Consider the following 24585-nt stretch of genomic DNA (forward strand, 5'->3'; position numbering starts at 1 on the left):
AAAAGGTTAATCAACTGACATTGTAAATATGCCCATTTAAAAAATAAATAATTTTGTGTTTGGATTGTAGAGCCACCATTTTAAAAAAAATGTTGGTGTCATCACATCTCAAAATGTCATAGTACTACTTTTAATTGAATTAATATTAATGTCATTGGGATGATATACCCCAAGACAATATTTTGCTGATTATGTATGCTTACTTGCATTCTTTATCCTCTGCAGAAAATGAGAACCAATTCAACATTGTTGCTGTCTATGTTGTGTAATTTGGCTGCAGTAGCTTTTGTTTTCAGGGCACACTTAGTGGTCCTTCCTTTCCTTTTGTGCACTTGTACTCGCTGGTCACCTGCCCTTTTGCGCAGACATATTTAGGTTGATTCCTAAATAAGGAAGCGGAGCGCGGCCCCGCTGCTCCTCGTCTACGTCTCGGAGCCCGAGGTGGGGTGAACACTGTCTCGGGAGCTCTCCGCTGATCAGACACAAGGCGGAAGAGACAGTTGGAGTGAGGGTAGGGTAGATAGAGGAAGGGAGAGAGGGAGGGAGGAAGACCCATCCTCGCATCCTTGGAGCCCGTCTTTGGGAAGCCAACTCAGCGTGAAGTCTGGGCTGGATGTTGAGGGGTTCACTAGGCAGTGGGATATGTTTAGTCGCAGTAGTACCCCCTTAAAATTGACTCGTTTCAACTTTGGGAAAATCTGAAATTTTGTTTTCTTTTTGCCATTTCAGATTTTGGTGGAGCTTCATTCAGGTAAGGGAAATTCCAAAATTTGGACTTTTTGTGAGTTTTTTTAATGGAAGATTATTATTCTAATGTAGATACCTCAATTTATGTAAAATATAGTGATCACAGATTCAACAATTAAGAAAAAAATAAGTAAATCCAAGCATTACTGAAGTATTTCGTTTTCTCATAATGTTAAACTAAACCTATCACTATTAATCAACCCCATATTTCAATCATCGCGATACTATCTTTCCCATAACACAGCTTTGTTAACTCACTGCCATTTACACCCATAAATGTCCAATCATTTGGACAAATCAAGATATAATGGAATGCACTACAGTGAATGAGTTGAAAGTTCAACTAATTTTATTCTGATAATTGTTTATTGGTCATATTTATGAGTGCGCTGTTGGGCAAAATGAAGCACCTGTCATACTGTAACGCTACTTCGCAGCATCATTTTGGGATGAAAGGGAGTCAGAATGGGAGGGGGGGCAAAAGAGAGAGCGAGTCGACAAGAGAGAGAGAGCGAAGGGACAGAAAGGGGGGAATGCGGGTTGCAAGATAGTCAGCCAAAGGTAGCCGCGGAGAGCACCCGAGTACCTCCTTCCTAACCACGGCTGTGTTTTTCTTTTTCTCCCCATCATCTCTTTTCTCGGTATTCATCCCAGTCGGACCCCCCTCCCACTGGTCCCGGGGAGCCGATGCTAACGGGGCAGCTGAGCAAGCCGCTGCTCTCCCTCATGCGAGGCGACATGAGCGCGCTGGAACTCGGGGGCCGGGTCGACGATAAAGTGGCCGGCAGCCCCGACAGCGAGCTCCACGACGAGGCCGCCGTCATACTGCCGGTCGAGGGGCCCGACTTGGAGCGGACGTCGGGGAAACTGTACGGTAAGTGGCACTTAGTGACTTGACTATGACTTTAGTAGTTTTTCTGGAGTACTTTGTCACTTTGGGAGCTAAATATTTACACGCCAATAGTCAATTTGAAAAAGAAAATGACCTAGAAAGTCCACTTTTTCAACATTTTGCAACACCTAAATTCATCTATTCAGCTTATATGTGACAATCATTCAAATATGGAAGTCTAAAATTTAAAAAAAGGAGCTTTTTGAGAACCATAACTATAGTTTTTATTCATTTCAATGTTCATGTGCTTTGAGAATTGCATATTTTTTATGATTTACAATGTTTCTAATGATGAATAAAGAAAACTTCATTAACAATAAAGTTATAATTATTAAAGTTAGGTTTTGGGAATGACCCAAAAGTAGTCACTTGCCATATAAAAACGGGTAAGTAGAAACAATGCATTGATTCAAAGCAAAATCTTGAGTTATTTTTATGGAAACTTTTATTTAAATGTACAATTATTCCAATTGAATATTTTAAAAGTGTTTCTAGAACTAGCACTTTAAAAAAACTGCCCAAAAGGTAGGAATTTGTAGCAAAACTATACCTGTATTGCCATGTTTAGGTCAACAACCATCAAGAATACTAAGGTAGGTCAATGTGATTGATGTATGCTGTCTTATACTAGAAAATAATTCAACAATAGGGCTAATTTTGAGTCAATCAATAAAAAATAAAAAATAAACAGTTGTCCAGTGTACTTTAAAATTGAAGTGAAATTTAAATTCCGTTTTAGCCGCTTAAAAATAGCCTTTAATTAACATCTCTGCATTAAAACTCAATGAGAAGTAAATGATCGTAATTATGAGAGCAATTATGCAAATTGTAGTCATTACCAGTTGGCTTATGTAAATGATTTTACAAATAGGAGGGATTCAATTTGTCATGGTACTATTTTCCCTTTGTAATTTTTATCTCTGACTTTTTTTTGCTATCTTGTTATCTCACCATCAAACTGTCCCCATTTTTTTTAACTCTCAAATGCGCCGCATGTCAAATCATTTGTAATATGTAATATTTGACTCGACTCGCACGACAGTGTCGGCACAAGAATTTAGTAGAGCGTTGAACTGAAATATTGCTTACAAACTTGCTCTCTAGTTGTTAATGCTTGGGCTTCTCTTAAATTATGCAATGAAGGAAATTGGCTTATTATTTTATGAGTTGTCATAACCCGTTTGCGCATGTTTCATTGAAATTGTGTTTTTAATTTGTTGTTTTTTGGAGATGTTGCTGGTTAGAGGCGTTCCAGTGTGAATTTTGAGGTTTTTTGGCTTTGGACCATCTTTCCTGACCTGTGAGCCGGAAATAAATTGACACGGAGACATGGAGTAGTTTTATTTATTTGCTTTTTGGGGCCAAAAAAGTGGTATACACAATTTGGCGTCCATTTTAGGTGTTTGTAAACACGGTAGATTCGTTTAACTACGATGCTCAGAGGATATAATACTTGGTTTTTTGATAGTCATCTGATGGGAGCGAGTGAGTGAGTGAATGGGATTTCAGAATTGATGTAATTAATATGGATTGTGTTGTGGTTAGGGGAATACAGATTTTTTTTTGCTTGGGTGGTGAAGGTTTTCTGCTGTGGTTGTCAGGAGGAAAAGGTAATGAAGGTTTTGCTAAATGTATTGGCAATTTGTGTTGTTTTTTTATTTTGAGGTGGGACCACATTTTGATACCAAATATTACGTTTTAGCTCTTGGAAATATAGTTAAAAATCATTTTACTCTCTAGATAGCCTCTCCTGCTAAAAAGTATATATATTTTTAAACTAAAACTCTGTCCAAAATGATCACACAGTTAAATATTTAAAGTCACTCTTTGCCTATCTCTGTGTTAGAGCCTTTTGATTTAATTTATTTGCGCGAAAATAAACTTTTTGATTCCAGTTTTCTACAAAATTAATTATTTTTAATATAATCCGACAAAGTATAATTGCAATTTAAGCGTTTTGAAATTGACGTGTATTTAAAAAAAAAGTACTTTAAAGTAGTACAACTTTCATTGTATAACTTAATTCTCGTTCTAACATGCTAACCTAAATTGGTCCAACTCTGCCATCTGCCGGTAGTTGTGCGTCAGTAAAATTCTTTCCAAACTTAAATTCTGAAAGTTAAAGTTTTAATTTAAAGTACTATATGTGCTTGTAAATGTACTTTTTGATTTTAACACAAACTTGACTTTCCTAATGACATACTTTTTAGCCAAAAAGCCAAAATATTTACGCTAAAGTACAGCATTTAGACATCAAATGTCAAATCAGGCAAATGACATCATTCCCAGTACACATCTTGCTAAAATGATCTATTTGCCGCCCAGGAATTGACATGACACATCCCAAAGTAGACCACTAAAAAGTTTTCTGACGGTTCATTCCGAAATCCTTCTTGTCCGCCACTCGTCTTTTACGCGCCCATAATTGAGGTTCCTGTCAGTATAACAAGTACACGTCAGTTTGTCCCAAAAAAAAATAAATTGTCAATCCCCGGGCACCCAAGGCGGGCGTCAAAAAACCCAAAAAGCGTACGTTCCACCTCCTCTTAAAAGCCGCCCCGCGCAAATAGTTCTTCCACTCGAGCTAACAGGCGCTACGAAGCGCCGCAAATACAACGCCGCCTCGTATTTTATTCTCCGGGTAGAAGTGGCGGGCGGACGTTAAGGTACGGAAAGCTGTTGTTAGTAGGCGGTCAGGCATTTGTTGTGTTTTTGTTGTGATGCGCACAGCGGCCTCTGTCTTCACTCCTCCAGTCAAATCTCCCTCTTTCAGACATCAGCCGACAAGATAATAAGACACTCAGAGCACAATTCCGCATTATATTCCGCCGGCGGAGGCTCATCTCTTGTCAGTTTGCGTTTAGTCGGCCGAGGATCCGACACTTCTATCATCACGCTGTCAAAAGGGAGCCGGCCCGGGAAGGACAGCACCGCTCATTTGGCAACACTTAGCGTCGTGGGCAAATGGGCCGCACTTATGCCGATTCCTACAAAATGGCCAGAAAGCTTGTCCGGGAAAAACGCCCAATGCTTTTTATTTGAATTATCGGGCAGTTCAGGTCAGGCGGATTAAAAGACAACGGTAGTGGCGCTGAAGCGAGATGGAGGTTGTTTTTTTTTTTTTTTATGCTTCATTTACAGATCAATCGCTCGGTTTCTTTGGCTTTCGTTGTTTTGATGTCAATGGGGCTGGGTTACTGTCAACGGGATTGTAAATATGGTGGGGTGGTATTCAGTGACATTGGATGAGAATACTTCAGTCTTTGTGAATAGGAATATACATTTAAGGTCATATGCAGTGTTGAAAGTCTTGTACTTGCGCGCAAAATGGCTGATAATACCCGATAAAATCGTATTAAGGTTTTATATTAGAATTAAAATGGAATTGTAGAAGAAAAAAGTATTTTTTTTAATTAAATAAGAATTATTTCATTTAAGATTTACCAATATTGAACACAGTACTGACTTAAAAATGGCCACAAAATGTATAAAACATTGTTTATGAAAATTATTAACAGTAGTTAAAAAGTTACTATGACATGTTTTATTACAGGTTTAAAGTTAAATGCCTCAAAAATGCTGAAAAGTGTTAGAATTAAATGCAGTTTTAACAACCATACAATGCAATTCAGTGCAATGGCATAGAGTTGGGTCACTTTTGTTAACATAAAATACCCTCAATACTCTGAAAAGTATCACCTTGCGCTTTTTATAGTTTCTTTTTTAACACTATTTCAACTTAGCAGGAACCAAGAAAAATCAGTTGGCCCGCCAGGCTTATAAACCACATAGAAAGACCCTTAATAACAATCAAAAAGTATCTATATTCCGATAAATTAAAAATATTTTAAGTAGGACTTTCTTCCCTTCTAATTATAGTACTATTTTTCAAAAACTAACAATAAAAAATCAAATTTGGGCCAAACCTTCTGGCCTTCTTGCAAAATATATACACAAAGATGCACTGGTACATGGCTGCAGGCAAGAGTAGTTATTATTTTTGTGTAATCAGTTTAGTGGGCATGATGCGCACTAGCTAAGCAAAGAGCCTCATAATGTTAAGTCATAAAGTGGCGCAAAGCACTACCCAATGGCCAAATATAAGTAGATCACGACAGAAAAGGGGAGGCAAGTAAGTAGGATGGATCTCATTATGAGGATTTTTAACATTATAGTGCATAGAAAGCAGGTGTTATTGGTAATGCGTAATCCAAGAAAGACGGCGGAGGTCGTCTCTCGTCTCATGTCGACTTTGCGCCCAAACAAATTGAATTTCAATGTTAATTCCCTTTTTTTTTTTTTGGTAGATACGCTTTCGGGAAGCAACATGGGCGCCTTGATCCCATCCCGGCGAGTCTTTAATGCGCTAACAAAGAGGCGAGGGTGGTAGATTTTTCTATATTTCTTTATTTTAAAGGGTGCGGCGGCTGTAAGATCGCGAGGGGGGGGAGTGGAGAAATGACACGTCTGGTATTTGACTCGCGTGGCGTGAACCAGAGACGCATCCCAGCGGCCCGTGTCCTTCACCAGCCTTTTATTATTTATAACGCTGGCTCTTTGAGCAATGACCAGTACTAATGCGTAACCTTCTGTCCCGCCGGCTGATTCGCTTCCTTTGAAACCAAAGATTGAGGCGGGAGAAGTGGGCGGATGCTGCTGGATGAGGTGGGATGAAAATAGCAGGGAGGGGCGGCAGTCTATAAGGAGGGGGGGGGGGGGGGGGGGATCCAGGGACGTTATTATAGTTTTTTTTTTTGCTTTTATATCTGAGGATGTGGAATAACATGGCCATGCTGCTTTTCTACAGAATAGAGTTATGGGCTTCAAAGCAATAGCGTTTCCTCATACAAATATTAGTTTTCACCTGCAGAATAATGTGCTAGGAAGATGGTAAAGTAAGATTTCAAAGTCAAATAAAAGTTGGTTAGATGCTATTGTTGTTGCAGGTGGGTGGCAAAGGTGTTTTGACTAAGGAGGGATGGCTGGAATTGCAATTATACTTGGTTAATGATTCGATATCAGTGTATAAAGGTACAACAAAAATTCCACTAAATTAAATGTGAATATATGTAATGTAACTTTGGCTTAGTTTTAATGTAATTCTGTGATACTTTTGCTTGCCACTAGAGGGAGCTTTGACACTCACCGATTTATTTTATACGTTAGTACGACCTTTACGAAATTCGAAAATGTTAATTTTAAACATGTAGAAATAATTTTCCACGAATTCATAGACCTTAAGCATTTTTTTAATGTAAGTAGTTTTAATGCAATTATGTGATACTTTTGCTTGCCACTAGAGGGAGCTTCGACACTCACTGACTTATTTCATACGTTTGTAAGACCGTTAAAAATTTGAAAATGTTAATTTTAAACACTTACATGTTGAAATAATTTCCCAGAAATTCGTACAGCTCCGGCAAAGACCGATTTTGTATCACCTGACGTTATTGCGCCGCAGCCATCCATTGTCATTACGGCTTGGCGACAGAAGGATGGACGGTGGAGGACGGAGGGCGAGGGATGGAGGGACGGTAGCTGTTGGGGAGGGTGTACTTTTCCGAAGGAGGGGTGGGCTTTGAGGGACAAGGGCTTGAAAGTGGGACATAGGCAGCATTAGAGCCTGGATCGCCTGGAGGGGGCCCGGGCTGATGTGTCAGCCATGACATGTGGGTGTCTAGCCCACCACCACACTCACAATCACACTCACACACGCTTGACGGTGGACTATCGCTCACACCCCGCTGGCTACTTGTAAATGTCCTGGCGGATGGACAAAGAAGACCCCCAAATGTGCTGTTTTTACGGCCACGACACAAAATCAAGCTCATTCCCGTTGATGGAATGGAAGGCGCCAGATCAGGCACTTCATTAGGGATGACCATGACCTGTTTTTAGGGGGAGATTATTGTAAAGAAAGGCTTCTCAAATATACTATGGAACGTGTATTAGTACAATTTCTCATTTTATGCTTGTATAGTTGTACTTGCCTATTTTATATTGTATTATATTGGAGATTAGGCAGGAATTTGTATGCAATATTCTATACTTTTTTCATGTATTTGTTCATTTTTCCTCGCAGCTTATCGTCATGGGGGTGCTAGAGCCTTTTCCAGCCAACAATGAGTACTTAGGGCAAACCCTGAACTGGTTGGTAGCCAACCACTGAACATTTTTCCTCATTTTTAATCTTATAGGGATTTTTTGACAATTTTTTTAAATTTTTATCCCAATTTTATTTACTAATATTTTAGTATAATACTTTTTCTCATCAGTTGTCCTTCCAATCCTCCACAATAGCCCCCAATACCCCATTTTATCCCCCCAAAACCCTCCTTTTTGTCGTGATCTCCAATCCAAACAGTAACCTATCTCCCCCATCTCTTTAGCCAGAGGTCTGTCCGAATCCTATTTACAGCAAATATCATTTAAGTCATGTGGGAAGGAGGAGCCAGGCATCTCCTAAAAGGCTTACGGCGCTAGAAAAGCCGCTCCCTCCCTCATCTGGCCGTAAAAGGATGAGGCATCATTTGGATTGTTATATGCCTCATTCAACCCTCAGATAATCAAGTTGACATTGCTTTTGGGAATGAGGAGGACTCTCCAGAACAGATGCCATGGCGTGCGTACATGGCGCCTTGGCCAGAAGCCCTTGTGACAAAATCAAAACCCAACCCATCCCCACCTCCTATCACACCATTTCTCCATCTTCTTGACCTTTGAGGTGGCCTCTGGTGGCCAGTCTCGTTGCCGTTTCCACTCCAGCGTCAAGGGGGAGGACAGGTAAAGAGCCTCGGACAGTAGTACTCTCACGCCCGAGAGCCAAAAGTGTTTTTTTTTTTGTTCTTCCGCCCCCAGCGCCGTTTACATGCGGACGCAAGCGCCAGGTCGTCATCAACAGACGGCTTTTTCCTCTCTCGCAAGGGGCTATTGATGCTTGTTTATATCTCAACAAGACAGCGATTACCCCATCGTATTCGTAGCACCTCGGCCCACCCTTGCCCTTAGCCAAGGGTATTGTGATAGCCACTCAGGGTTGGAGCAAATGTATTCTTTAAAAAAGGCGTTTGGAACTGCAATACTGAACTTTTTTTTTTTTCTTTGGTTGTATGGGAACTGTAATCTTCATTTTTAGAACAATAACATAGTCAATATTCTAACTTGTTTGCTGTTAGTCATCCCAAAACATTGTACTTAAACTAATTCTAACCTAGGCCTGTAATTCTTTAACTCTAAACTTCTATCTCATCATTATTATCAGTATTTTTGTCAATCATTATTATTTTCATCATTTATAATCCCTGAATATTCCGTTTTTTTAGAGATCTAAAACAATGTTTATTTAAGCTTTTTTAAATATTTTTTAGATTTGACAAAATGATTTTTCGACTAAAAACACATAAAATAGATTAAAAAATGACATTTTTTGATTTAAAATGGGAAAAATCAGGAAATGTAATATACATCTATACTCTTCATTTGAATTTGATCCGAAAACAGAAAGTCTTTTAATACCAAGCTTGGAAGCCATTTTGTGTAAAGCAGTCGTAGTAAAACTTAACAGTATTCTAGTGCTGATTACTAAATGATAAATAATAGCAAAAAATCCAAAATATCCTCTCTTAAAATAGCCATGGAAAGACAAAAACCCAAACAAACACACTTCGTTATTGACATTTTAACGCTAACAACCGTCCTCTACTCGTCTTTAAAAACGACTTAAGTGAACATGATCCGTCTACTCTTGCGCAAAATCATCTCCATTCCCACACTCCATTAATTCCACCCTTTTGCCCGTATAATTAAAGTTAGTTCACCCCCCTCCCGTCGTCCACGCATAAGACTAATACGGGAAATCCCGCGGCGACGGCCTTGCCACCTCGCCTCTTAATTAAGATAATGACAGCTCCTCCGGCGGCGCCGAGGCCGGCCGTAATGTGGCTAATAACGTTACGCCAAGGCGCCCCCCCCCGTCCCCCCCCTCGGAAACGCTATGGACTTCTCCCAGGTCGGCCTCTAAACTGTATTACCGTGCCGGGAGGTCCGGCGGGAGCCGTCTGGCTAAGAGCACCCGCCGTTATTGTCAGCAGATTAGCTCGTGTGTTATTGTTGAGGGACTTTGTGGGAGATAGCTTGGCTTTTACACATGGGTAAGGCAATTAATATTAGCTCATGCTAGGGTATTGTTTTAAAAATAATTAAAAACATAGGTGGTATTTCTATAGACGTTGTAAAAACAAGCTAGCATGTCATTCCATGCTATTTTATGGCTTTTCTTTTGGTAAATTGATTCATGATGGACATAAGTTTCATGTTACTGATATATATATCACAGGTAAGGCTATTATTATTAGCCCATGCTAGGGTATATTGTCTTAAAAATAGTTAAAAACATAGGCGGATTTCTATAGAAGTTGTAAAAACAAGCTAGCATGTTATTTTATGGCTTTTTTGGTCAATTGATGGACTTAAGTTTCACGTTACTGATATTTGTGAGGGGCGGGGTTAATATCTTGACTAGATTTTATCCTCAAAATTGAAAGTATGAACATTTTTTTGCATATATTGTTAACTAATTGGCTCTTTTATGAAGGTACTATATGTTTGGACAGAAGCTGTCAGCCAATCGCTGATCATTGACAGTTAAAATGACGAGTCGCCGACTTTTCGAGTGCTGCCGAACAAAATCGATGGGCGGACAATCTGGGGCAATTGGCCGAGGTATTGACGGAATGTTTATCCACGTTTTTTTGCGGCAAGAGCGCACGGCAGGCATGGCGTGCGACACAAAAGCTGCAACAAATGTTGGTGGACACATTTCATTTTTAGAGTGTTTTTCTATTTGTTTGGACAGTGGTCACAGGCACATTGGCTTTCAGTAGTAAACTATCCTAAATTGTTCGTCCAATTGATGTCATTTTGTATTGACTGTCTACTTGTATTTAGTCTTTTTGAATGTGATTATATTGTGAAAATGTTGTGTATTTAATATGTAAAATATCGTGATGTAAGGCCATTTTGAAAATCTAAATATTCAGATTTGTTTTCCTTCTCTTATTACTTAAAAATTGTAGTTTTCCTTCACTTATTCGCCCAAAAAATTGTAGTTTTTCCTTCTCTTATTCTCAAAAGAATTGTAGTTTTTCCTTCTCTTATTCCCCCAAAAATTGTAGTTTTTCCATCTCATATTCACCAAAAAATGTACTTTTTCCTTCCCTTATTCCCTCCACAAATTGTAGTTTTTCCTTCTCTTATTCCCCCCAAAATTGTAGTTTTTCCATCTCGTATTCCCAAAAAAATGTAGTTTTTCTTTCTCTTATTCCCAAAAATATTGTAGTTTTTCCTTCACTTATTCCCCAAAAATTGTAGTTTTTCCTTCTCTTATACCTTCAAAAAATTGTAGTTTTTCCTTCTCTTATCCCCCCAAAAATTGTAGTTTTTCCATCTCATATTCCCCAAAAATTGTAGTTTTTCCTTCTCTTATTCCCCCCAAAAATTGTACTTTTTCCTTCTTTTTTTACCCCCCAAAAATTGTAGTTTTTCCTTCTCTTATCCCCCCCAAAAATTGTAGTTTTTCTAACAAGCGCCTAGTAAGTCTCCCCTGTTTAATTTATGTTCCCGTCATCATCAGGTCGTCCAAGTCTCCTTTCCATAATTGCTTTGTATTCTACAAAATGTACAAATGATTGACACGTTGTTAATAGCAAAGCGGCGCGTGTGCTCAGGCGGGCACTTTAAAAGAGGCCATTATAAAAATGGGAGCGGCGCCGAATAGCCGACCAATCGTTAGCGTCCGCGCTGCTACATTTGACAACTTACATCACTAAAATAGCTTAAGTGTTACGGCTTCTTTTATGGCCACAAATTGATTCTTAAATGCAGCCAGGCAAAAGCTAAGCTGGACACAAAGCTTTCAATAACGCCCGTTAAGAGGTTGCGTCGTGTTAGGCTCAGTGGCACGCTGGCAGCAGATTGCTTGATGAAATCCGGGCTAATTGTTTTTGTCCCCCCCAAAGTCCTCGGGGGAACCCCCCCAGCATTAAGACCCGCCCCTTTGCCGGCGTAGACGTGGATTGCCGATCAATGAACGAATTTCAACGGCGGAGGAGTAAATGTCAACCCTGACGCTTCGCCTTTAAATACATTTCCTCAGTGTTAGCCATTATCTTGTGATATAGTCGCGAGTTGGAGAGCCACAGCGCCATTCACGGTGGCTTGTAACGTCGCCGCAAGACATGAAAGCGCAGATTAAATGTTTCATCTTTTCGCAAAGCTAACATCTCCGTTTATTCACGTTTTGTTCGCGCTACAACGATTCGTGTGTCTAGGATTTTTCTTTCAAATCAGTTCGAGGTTAATGCGCTTTTTGAGCATTAAAAGGTCATTTGAAGTCCGTCTTGCTAAGGGAAATAGCGCCTCGTGCTTGGGTTTATTTATTATTGATATTTTACAAGACTTTATCAATATTGGGAAAGGGAAAGTATCCGTGGATTAGATTATTCAGCCTGTTGATGCTTTTGTTATTAATAATAAAACATCTTCATTTTGATAATTGGCTTTCACAGGCGCACTTTGATGGTAATTTGATAACTTTAGCACTACTGCGAAATGATCATTTTTTAAATAAAAATGCCTGTCATCCATTTAGAATTAACTCATTTATATAGACTGTATTACTGTATATTTAGATATAAATTAACAATATAAAATAAAAGATATCAATTGACCAGTAAATGGTGATTTAAAAAATAATAAAGCTAACCAGCAGAAAGAAATAACATAGTAGCTTAACACTAATAATCAATAGCAAATGTCATTATCTAAAAACTACCATTAAAAAACAGATGTAAAATAAACAATAATATAAAAACACAACTTTTTTGGAGCCTGAATTTCCCAACCTTAATATGCAAATATATTTTTTAGTTTTAAGACACTTTTTAAATAATTTTTATAATGACCCCACCGATTTTTAAGCGGTCTAATGGCGGAAATAATTGTCTCAAAGAGACTTGTCAAAATCATTGTCGGCAATGAACTTCATCGAAACCAAAAGGTAGAAAACCAGTAAGAAAGGCCTTAGCCACCCTCCCTCCCATCTTCCCTCCCCTTAGCCTCCCCCCCACATCCCTCCCTCCCTCCTCCGTCTCCCCCCGTGGGCTTTCGCATCAAACGCTAGAGGTTCATGTGTTGGGTCACGCCATTCACCAATTATTTGGATTTTATGTGGAAGATGAAGTGATTTTACTTGGCGTAGGTTGACTTTAAAACGCCTCGCATAAATACACTTGACAGGCAATGAGATCTCGCCGCCGAGGCTTTTCAATCCTACATTTTATCAACAAAAAAATAAATAAAAAGCTATTCATCTACGTAATAAAAAGCCTCAGTCTTTCTCCTTTTAAAAAAAAAAAAAAAAAAAAAAAGCCTGATAGTCCATTTAGGAAAATCAATCTGTACACTGAAAAGGTGATTGTTTTTTTTTGTTTAAATTCATTGTGGCGCGTTGCTCTTTAACAAGGGCGTGTGGCTTTCAGTCACATTTACCCACGGTCCACTTGATTTCGCCCCCCAAGCAGAAAAACACTTTATTCCTCTGGAAAAATAGAAAAAAAAAATGAGCCGTTGTGTGAAATGATAAGACGAAAAGCTCTTGTCAGGCGTTTAAAAAAAAAAGGCTTTGTGGAAAAAGATCACAGCTCATCTAAGGTAGAAACAAGTCTTATTTTGTCGCACGCTTCATCTGACGTAACGTCGTCGTTAGTCAAAAAGTCGAAAGTGGCGTTTTTTGGTGGAGTAAAAAAATGGCAGGGGCTTTTTTTTTCTTGAAAGTTGGGGTGGATGGTGTCAATGAAAAAAGGAGTGATGTGACAATGAGTTAAGAAAAAAAATGATATGGATGAAAGACAAAAAAGAGAGACCTCGAATTATACTCTTGATCAAACTTCAAAATGGCTGTCGTGGAGAGGCTTTGAATGAAATTGAACAGTAGATGAAGTTTGATCCTGTTATGACTTTTTTTTGTACATTTCAGACAAAAAGAGCTTTTTTATCAGTTTACATCATCTGGATTTGCGACTGTTTTTGTTTTTCGGGAAAAGACGAGTCATTTTTGATTCTTACTAAGAGTTTCCATCATTGTATCATGTATAGTTTTCATCTTTATATACTGTATTTTCTGCAAAAAAAATGATGACTTGAGGGTATGGCTTATATGCGCATAAATTAGACTTAACACAAAATACCATAACATGACAATACAGTAATTTATTTCAACAAAAAAAAAAGATTTTAAACATTTTTTTTGACATCTGACTGAAATTCAACCAAAAAAAAACCTATTTTTACAGTATCTTCAATTAGAAACACTTTAATCCAAACTTCCACTTTCCCAGACTGTGTTTTTATATCTTTTTACCTTCATAATGACTAACTTTATATCCTTTTTGTTTATTTTTTCTGTGCAGGAATCCGCGAAAATTCCGTCCAATCCGACATCAGTAGCAGTCCATCCGAGCAGAGTCAAGTGGGTCAATCTCACCCCGGATTCGCCGCCATGGGTCCACAGGTATGATTCCCTCTTGCATTAATCTGACTGTCAAAACGCTAAAATGTCTTTTTATTGTTGTTAATTTTTCATTCATCTTAAAGACCTCACCAGAGACTTTTCAATTAAACATGCCCCAGTCGTTTTTTACGAGTAAATTCCCCCCGGAACCGTCTTCTGCGTACAGTATCTTATATTTAATGAATTACTTCCACTCGTCGCCTTCTTCAATGCGGCGTCTTTAATAATTAATGACGACAACGCCAAAGAATGAAGCTTTTTGTCATTCATTTGGATGTAATGGAGCCGCTACGCTAACGAGGGGAGGCGGGGGGGGTGCCCCGCGGCCTTACGCTAAACGGGCCGAAGCTGCTTTCTGTCTTATCGGATTGAATTGATCGCCGTGGTGGCTCAAAGCTGTTTAATTAGCCGCTGTCTCGTTAGCGCGCTAACCTGCTGCTGACAGTGGTGGACATACAGGCCCAAAGCGTGATTTCATCAAACCCCATTTTGTTTTGAGGTAATTGGCTCTAAATAGCGATGGCTAACAGGTTGTTTATGTCAAAGTGGCGGCCCGGGGGCCAAATTTGGTCCTCCGCATCATTTTGTGTGGCCCGGGAAAGTCAATCATGAGTGCCAACTTTCAGTTTTAGGATCAAATTAAAATTAAGAGTATATATGTATATTAAATTTCCTGATTTTCCCCCTTTTTAAATTAATATTTGCCATTTTTTCCTGTTTTTAGTTCTAAAATAATTTTGTAAAATTTAAAAATATATTTAAAAAAGCTAAAATAAACATTGTTTCAGATCTATAAAAAAACTGAATATTCAAGGTTTTTAATCCAGTTCTTTTAATCCATTTTTCCTGTTTTTAGTTCTAAAATAATTTTGTAAAATTTTAAAATATATTTTAAAAAGCTAAAATAAACATTGTTTTAGATCTATAAAAAAACAAAATATCCAAGGCTTTTAATCCAGTTAATTTAATCCATTTATAACAAAAAAAAATCTAAATTTTATATCTAAAAGAGTCTGACACCCTTGGCTTATGTCCAGGAAAATATCAAAACATAGTCCGTCGCCATTTTATGCCAATTCTTCTGAAACAAACCCCATCTATTAAAATCAAGACAAAATATAGCACCCCCTACCAGTCCACATTTAATATATGAATGCTGACAGTCCAGCTTGTGCACAACAAACCCTTTTTTACGAACAAAGGCACCCCCTTACTTCATCCCCAACACGGATCGATACATTTGATAGATTCTCCGCTCTCCACAGCCAGCCGGATATAGTCGGAACAACCATTATCTGACGCTAGTTTACCCAACATGAATCCACCTTAAGATTACGTGCCGTCCCCCCCCTCGCAGTTAGGGTGACAAAAGTCTGCTATCTGGACCATTATGGGCAATTTCTCAGTGGCAGAGCTGCCAGGGGGACAGAGGACACGCGGCCGTCCCATGCCGAGTGTCTAGATGTGGGTGGGTGAGTGTGCGGGTATGTTAGGGTGTGTGTGTCGGCACCCCCCCGAGGAGGCCACTTGTCATCACTCAGCTGTCAACCCTGCCAAGTGTGCCAGGCTAAGGAAATGGAGTGCAAAACAGAGGAGAGACTTAAATTTGCCCCAAAGATAAGCTTTTCTTCAAAGACCGCATCATTCAAAGATCACCTTTTTTCAAGTAGAAAACCTCCATTTTAGAAGTGTACCTTCCATTGACTTCCCATAAGAGAGTCTTTGAATTGGTTTATCAAGAACATATACGTTGTAATATTCTGAGAGAAAGATTTTAATAATACCAGATTATGATGAAGATTGTAATAGTATGAAATTTAAATCTTAATACAATGAGGTTAAAGTCGTTTTTGGAGCTTATTTTTAGGTAATGTAAAGTTTTTTGGGTTGACACACTTCAACTTTTGCCATTGTTCAATCTATGTTTGTGAAAAACTGGTTTTGGTGGAATATTACAAGATTGAAGTAATATTAGGAGAGTAAAAAAATATGTAGTATCGTGAGATCTAGTAAATACTTGTGTTGTTTGGTTTCAGTTGAAGTCTAAGTTAGTACAAAACTGGTATAGTACTAATATTAGTATTTTAAAAGAATTTAGAAATTAACCGGCATCAAATTTTCAGATTAAAATCATTACATTGCTTATTTTTACATCCCTAAAACCAGAGTGGCCAACAATGGTCAGTGTTTAACATTTTAATAGTTTTTGGAGGCTTTATTTGATTCCTGTTGATACAAGTTTGATAAGCATAACTTTATATTGTTCATTTTAAATTAGAAGGCGCCTTAAGATTTTTTTCTAAGTAAAATAATGTTAATAAACATGGCCTTAGGACTCAATACAATTCTCCAATTGGCGGAAACACCCCCACATTTTTTGCCATGTCTTATAATTCAAGAAATGCCCTGCGTACGATAATTGCAACCTGACTTTTTAACACTCTTCCCCATCTTTTCCCGTCAGAACTCCGGCAATTTCGACTCGTCTGACTAAAAACCCAATAAACAAAAAAACCTTCAAAGAACGTCTTTGATTATACGCGGCGCTCTGTCTCCCATCACCGGATTATTTTGTTGTACTTCATCGGCAGATTAAAGCGTGCCACGCGCCGCAACTCACAAACAGGTTGCGCTTTTGTTATTCCTTGTTGTTGCCGGGTAGAATTAGCATTCTTTTTGTTGTTTCAGAAAACTGTTGTTGTTGTTTCAAGCGTGTGACCTGCCTTACGCTGCCGTTATCGTAGTGACACGACTGTCGGCCCGAGAACAGCCAGGCCACCGCGGCTAATTTAGCAGCAGTCGGACCACACGCTAAAATATGGCGCTTGCGGAAAACGCGGCGAGATAGCTGACAGTGGGAGTTAAAAGCTACTAGCTTGATTTACCTGGCGTCACAAGGCTTTTTTTTATGTCTTTGTGGCTGTTCTTAAGAATTGGGATCCATTTTTCGATATTTTTGACCTGTTAGGTTGATCACTGGTAGGTATTTTGAAGGGAAATCTGGTTATGTTAAATTGTAGGCGGACATTTTGGCTCTTTTGAATTTGTTTAGTAATTGTTGTGGTTTTTTTTCTGTGATTTTAGTTTTAAATAAAGCATAAGGAAGGTGAATTGTTAATCCAGATATCAGGAAAAATCATATTTTTTACTGTAAAAATACATGAACAATAACAATGGTAGTGTTAAATTTTAGGCGGACATTTTGGCTCTTTTGAATTTGTTTACTAACATTACTAAACATTTACTAACATTTTTTTGGTAGTATATAGCCAGATAAAACACATTTTTTTAACAAAAAAGTTGACATTGATTTATAGCCACGTTAAAGAGCACTTTTAAAATATTTTTTATATCGTTAATCATACAATAACAGACATTTTCATTCATTCTATAAGAGACATTTTTCCATTTTATTTTGTCATTTCTCTACTCCATTTAAATGAAGTTATCACATTATTTTTAAAGCTAAAACTGTAAAGTACTGCTCAATATTTTATGACTATTTTGGTAACATTCCTTCTTTTTTATTGACTTTTCAGTCCCTGCTAGTGGCCCAACAGTTGGCCAACGCAGTGGGCGGCGTGATGTCCGGGACGGCGCCCGGCATGAACCAGCCCATCCTCATCCCCTTCAACGCCGGCGGCCACTTGGGCGGCCAGCAGGGTTTGGTTCTCTCGCTGCCCGCCACCAACCTCCAGAGCTTGGTGGCCGCCGCCGCCGCTGGGGGTCTCATGACGTTGCCCCTACAGAACTTGCAAGGTAAGAATTACATTAAATCATCCTTAAAACCCCATTTAAAAAAAGTTATTCTATCCGAAATATTAGACGTGTATAGTAATAATTTATGTGAAACTAAATATTGACATGTTGACAACTCATCTAATGTAGAGACTCCAGTTTTTAGTATTCAAGGTAAGTCATGTAAGAATTTCTACTTTTTTTGTACAGGGACATATTTAATGATATTTTGTCTGCAGTAACTTTTTTTGATATTGTTTTAAATGTATTTGTAATAGTCTTGACTGGGTGGTGACTAATTTAGGGCTTGTGATTCGCTGCGATAGGTTCCATAACGTGGCCGGACGTTTGGTCGCCGCTCAAATGGTAACAGAGAGTAAGTACTGTTGAAACCAGCTCTCAAAGTTATATTCATGAGAGAAATTTTAATATCTAAGAGAGAGAGAGTTTAATATATAAGTAATGTTTGATATCTAAGTACTGTTGAAAGCAGCTCTCAAAATTATATTCATGAGAGAGAGTTTAATATCTAAATATCTACTGTTTTCAACAGTACTTAGATATTAAACTCTCATGAATATAATTTTGAGAGCTGGTTTCAACAGTACTTCGATATTAAACAGTACTTGTATATTATACTCTCTCTCTTAGATATTAAACTCTCATGAATATGATTTTAAGAGCTGGTTTCAACTGTACTTCGATATTAAACAGTACTTGGATATTACACAGTACTTAGATATTTAACTCTCTCTCTCTCTTAGATATTAAACTCTCTTTCATGAATAACATTTTGAGAGCAGTACTTACTCTCTGTCACCAAAAGACCAGCGACCAAACGTCCGAGCACCGTTCCATAGAAAGGTCAAATGAAAACGTTTTACTACTCTTTTCTTGGCTAATATTTTGCGATCGATCATGTTTCTTCTCCGCCACTGACAACGATAGACATCCCGACTATTCTTAAAAAAAAGTGTGTCCAGCACGCCAACGTAATCATTCACGCGACAACTTTATATCTACTTTGACGTTTATGAAAATAGTCAGGTAGGAAATCCTTGGGGGGATTTGGAGCGGCCTTAAGAAACAAACCGTATTAATTACAGGTCAGCGTTTTGCAGCGTGCTGCAAAAGCACTCTGAATTTTCCCTTTTTTATCTCCTCATCCTTCTTTTTACCTTCTTTTTTCATTCCATCCATGCGCGTATGCCTCTGAAACTTTAATGTCCAAATGTTCCCTTTTGATCATACTTGTAAATGGTTTTCATTTTAATGTTTAAAACATTGTCTCTTTATAACCATTAGATTGAGGGACGGACGTCCGTCATAAATCTTGGATGAGCGCCGCGCGCTAATGTCAAAAGACGGCCATGTAAAGTAGTGTGTATGTGTGTGTGTGGGGGGGTTTGTTTTTTTATTTTATATTTTTTTTGGGGAGGGGGGTATTAGGATAATGCCAGCGCAAAGTGCAACGGAGGGAAAGTGGACCCTACGCGTGCCTTGAGTGTGGAAAGGCGCTGCTGGCCTAATGGACACAAACATGCATAAATAACAACAAGACGGCGGCGCGGCTGCTAGAGCTTTTAATAAATACGTCTTGGTGGATGAGAAGGGTGGACACAAATGTCCCCTCTAAGCTCCACGCATGCGCAATTGTTCACTATTCTCGTCTTCTCTGCTCAGCAGCAATCATATGGCGCGCAGTAAATAAAATCTATTTGTTTTTAATATTTATTTTTTTATTTTTCTTTTTAAATTATTTTTTTTATTTTTATTTATTTTTATTTTTAAATTATTTTTTTCTATATTTTTATTTATTTATTTTTATTTTTTTATTATTATTTTCTTTATTTTTACTTATTTTTTTGCTACCCATTTTCCCTAGTGTACTCAGCTGTAGGTTAAATAAGGCAGTGAGACAATTTTCAAATTTCTTGACTGTATAGTAAGCAAAATGTATATATTGTTGAGTTTTGACATGGTTCTGATAGAGTTGAATCAACGGGGGTTGGGCCACTGTGGGTGAGGAGGGGAGAGATTTTGGAAGGAGAAATCCGGCCGGGATCGTCCGAGCTGACAAACTTGAAGCAACGGGGGTTGGGCAAAAGAAGCACCTGACGCCGATCCACTGATTGTACTCACAGGACACTTAGTATTGCTCTTCATGAAATGTTACATTTTGTGGAATAGTTTGAAATGAAAGCCTAGTTTTATGGGATGTGACAACTTTATATCAAATCAAATTAAAAGCCTTTGTTGTCATCAATATAGTATCATGGAATGGGTGAAATATAATTCATAAAAGGTGCTCTTAAATGGGTCAAAATGGTCAAAAGTCTGTACTTTGATAGCCCACATTTGAAATAGGGCCAAAGAAAAAGTCTTTAAATTGACTCTTGACAGTATATAGCAGGCAAATTTTGATTTTGCAAGCCATTGGTTCAAGCATAGGTGACAAGGTTGAAATAACGGGGGTTGGGCCACTGTGGGTGAGGAGAGCTTTTGGAAGGAGAAATCCGGCCAGGACCGTCCGAGCTGACAAACTTGAAGCAACGGGGGTTGGGCTGTGACAGGCAGGTGATGCCAATTCCCTGATTGTACTCGCAGGACACTTAGTATTGCGGAAAGCTTTGGAGCTTAAAACCAAAGCACCCCCACATTGACTTTTACCCTTATTTTAGTTTGCCCAGTCCTATTAAATGAATGCCTAGTCTTATAGGACAAAATTCAAATGAAGAGTATAGATATATATTACATTTCCTGATTTTCCCCCTTTTAAATTAATAATTGTCATTTTTTAATCCATTTTTCTATGTTTTTAGTTCAGAAATCATTTAGTAAAATCTAAAAATATATTTAAAAAAAGCTAAAATAAACATTGTTTTAAATCTATAAAAAACTGAACATTCAGGGCTTTTAATCCATTTATAAAAAAAATAAATCTAAATATTATATCTAAAATGGTCCAGCCCACATCAAATCGAGTTGACATTAAAGCAACCCTAGTCTGTCAACCCCCCCAAACAAAATATATTTAATTTATATCAGGCTTTGGCGATGGCGGCATGCCCATAAAAGGGCATGGAAGCCATTTTCCCAAGGCCCCCTTCGCACATCCTCCCATCTGAAGGCGATGCATTGACGGGACCTCCGCCGAGAGAAAGTGACACGAGTCAGGAGTGAAGCTAAATGTCTTGACTATGTCCGGACCCCCGCGGCCTGGCGCCGCTCCGCCGCTCGCCGCTGTCCGACCCGATCACGGGCGCCTTTGAATGAGGCCTGCTGGCGCAGCACCTCTGTCAGACAAGCCCTAAACTCCGCCCACCTCCATCACCATCTCCATTAATCGCGGCGAGCGGCCTGCCCGCCGTGCTAATTGGCGTCATATCAGGCGGGAGGGGTTAAGCTAGTGGCTAATTTCGGGCCTAATGGGGCGGCTAATAAGATGCTAATTAGGCTGCTATGTTGAAAAGCTTTTGCCCTACTGGTTTGCGAGCCGCATTAACGTCAACTTGACTATTTTAGGTATAATATTTAGATTTTCTTTTGTTAATAAATGGATTAAAAGAACTGGATTAAAAGCCCAGAATATTCAGTTTTTTATAGATCTAAAACAATGTTTATTTGAGCTTTTTTTTATATATTTTTTTAGATTTTACAAAATGATTTTTGAACTAAAAACACAGAAAAATGGATTAAAATATGACAATTATTGATTTAAAAGGAGGAAATCAGGAAATATAATACACATCTATAGTATTCATTTTAATTTGATCCTAAAACAGAAAGTCGGCACTCGTAATTTACTTTCCCGGGCCGCACTAAATGATGCAGCGAGCCACATTTTGCCCCCAAGCCGCCACTTTGAATTGCCCATCAAGTAGCTAGCAACTACTGTGATGCAAAGCTTTAAAACAGAACTATTTCGAACAAGCAAAATCCAACGTTTGTGTCCATTAAAAAGCAAGTTGATCTTTGCCTACTTCAGCATTCAATTGAAGAACAACCAAGCGCAAAAGTGGATTGTGATTGTCGTCGGCGCCATTCGTGCAGGCGCGCCGACAAAAACAAACTCTCAGTGAAACTAAACAAGAGAGAAAGTTATCCTTTGTGACAAGAGCGACTTCACAGTGGCTCCCGAAAGTAGGTTGCGTCACGCCGCCGCTCTGTAAACATTGACGGCTATTACCACTTTAAAACATATATGATGAGTGCTAGCTAGCGAGCGTTATTATTTTTTTATTTTACAAGACGCCAACTTTCCTCCCCATTTTCTAACAAGCCAATGGTGATTAACGCGCTTGTAAAAAGCGGCGGAATCAAAGCCCAGCGCAACAAAGCCCACGACTCTTCTCGACTAACGCGAAGGCGCCGATTTACTCGGGGGCGCTTTAATAAGAGCGCGCCGCCGTCTTATTTGCCGCGCCGTACATCACACGGCTGGGGAAGTGGCGACGGCGGAGGTGAGAACACGCCGCTGCGCCAGTTTGAAAGGTCGCCATCCCACTCACCCGCTGTAATGAGAGGCGGCGTGCGAGGCTGCCAGTCAAAGCCCCGCCGCCACGTCTGGCGTTTTGATGCCGGCGCTCGGCGGTGTCGCTCGGAGGTTGCCGCTACAAATTAGGGAAATCACGGCGCTCATTACCACGCCCGAGGGCGAGCCCCCAGGGGGGGGGGGAAGCTGACGCTTGGGTGTTTTTTTTAGGGTGACTGTTGCTTTAAGAGGAGTGAATGGGAAATGTACCCATAGTAATACTTATAGTATGAGTAATAGTATGTTTTTCCTTATTTTTATGTACTTTGGGGGCAATTTTAAGTCACTATGTTGGTTTTAGGTTTTTTTTTATCTTAGTGTAGTATTAGTGGCTCATTCGGTATTCATTTTTATTTATTTTTTGTTTTATTTACACATCTTGTGTATCTATAGAAGACTTTAAGGGGCTTTCATGTGTCTTGTAATGTAGAAATATCAGTTTAAAAACTTAACTGCTCAAATTAAGAGCCAATATTTTCCTATTTTAGTAAAGTTCTTCCTTGTTCAGTCTTTGTATAATGTTTTGAAGCATTTGTCTTCCATTTAGCCAGAAACTTCACGACTTAAAAGCTTGTAAACATGACCTGAAAGCATCAAAGTTGCTGAATTTTGCAAAAGTACTCCCTCCTAAAGTGGCCTCTTCTTTAGCCCCCCGCTACCAAATTTAGCATCGTCCGATCCATTAGAAGGACGCCCCTAATCCTGACCGTCTAAACTTTCTTTTGTTGACTTCCTAACGACCAAAGTCACTCACTCTAGCATCGATTTTGTGCATTTCCGCTGCCATTTTCTTTACCTTCCAGATTGTTATTACCATGACGAAAGAGAAGGCCGCTCCATATTTCCTCAACATAGCCAGGCCACCATCTTTTCACTGTTTAATTTGCGACGCCGACCCTTTTAATGATTTAAGTCGGCAAGCTCGAGAAGTAGAGAGCGAAGAATAGAGCGAAATAGAGAGAGAGCAAACCAGCTAGCGCTCAGCATTAAATAAATAATAGTGATAAAATGTAGAGCTCATACATTTCAAAGCTAATGCGACTAGCGGCGCGATAGCAGCAGCTGCACACACTCCTCCGAGCGGTAATTTGATTGATTTGTTGTGACAGCCGCCAAATAATTGAGAGCGAGAGGTGCTGCTGCTGCTAGCTAGCGCCGCGCCGCACCACGTAGCGTAGCTCCCCACCCGCTAGTTTATTGTTTGGCGCCTTTTGTGACAAATCCCAATCAAAGTAGAGCGGAGGAGACGCGTTGCGGCTGGGAATCAAACGAGCGCATTTGCACGCCGGAACGCAAACACGGGGCGGCCCCCCGAGACGGAAGATTTAGCGCCGACGACACACTTGTTGCGGAACACGCTAATGATTTGTCTTACATATGCGGAGTAATTGTGCGCTTGATTGTAGTGCATTATGTTTAACAGCGGGTTTCCCTAGATATTTGTCAGTAGAGTTGACTGTTTTGCGAAGGGAAACACGGGCGCCATTTCTAAGAATTCAAAGGTTTGAAGGCCCAAGTTTGGCCCCGGAGATGTTGTGTTAAAATGACATTCTTTGGGTCTGCTAGCCTAGGTTGGCTAGCGAGTTCAAGCGCGGCAAATGAGAATTGATTTGAGATTTACGTGGTCGCTGAGGGGAAAATCAACTTATGAAATGTTGTAAATGAAATATTAGACAAGGCGCAGCGGTGGAAAACGGGAGATGCTAATCTGGCGCCGGTGGAATTCCCGCCTGACATTTTCACACGGCGGTGCCGCCGCGTTCTGCATGACTTGTAATGTTAATGGTAATCTTACGCCAAGGTGCAAAAAGCCTTATCGCCCGCTACTTGTTAAAAAATAGAGTACTCGCCTTACCCCCCTATGCCATTTATGCATTTTCTATATTTTTTTGTCTCATTAAACTGTGACCTCAAGGAAATATTTTAAAGTATCATAACTGGTATATACATGTACACTTATACACATACACACATATACATATTTACATATAGATATACACATACATACACATATACATATACACATACACGTAAATATACACATACACGTACACATACACATATACATGTACATTTTTATATACATATATACATACATACACATGT

The 24585-nt window shown here is 39.2% G+C and overlaps 1 protein-coding gene across 2 annotated transcripts in view; it reads left to right on the plus strand.

Annotated features, from left to right (window-relative positions):
* The window catches only part of pou6f2 (POU class 6 homeobox 2), a 53458-nt gene that overhangs the window by 4038 nt on the left and 24835 nt on the right, over window positions 1-24585 (plus strand). For both annotated transcript variants that reach the window (XM_077735527.1, XM_077735528.1), the window contains exons 4-7: window positions 730-751; window positions 1402-1621; window positions 14107-14207; window positions 17747-17966. In XM_077735527.1, coding sequence (XP_077591653.1) covers window positions 1435-1621; window positions 14107-14207; window positions 17747-17966 — 508 coding nt within the window. In that variant the 5' untranslated portion in view covers window positions 730-751; window positions 1402-1434. The remainder of the gene's footprint in view (window positions 1-729; window positions 752-1401; window positions 1622-14106; window positions 14208-17746; window positions 17967-24585) is intronic.

Source organism: Stigmatopora nigra, chromosome 16 (assembly GCF_051989575.1).
Source record: "Stigmatopora nigra isolate UIUO_SnigA chromosome 16, RoL_Snig_1.1, whole genome shotgun sequence".
NCBI lineage: Eukaryota > Metazoa > Chordata > Actinopteri > Syngnathiformes > Syngnathidae > Stigmatopora > Stigmatopora nigra.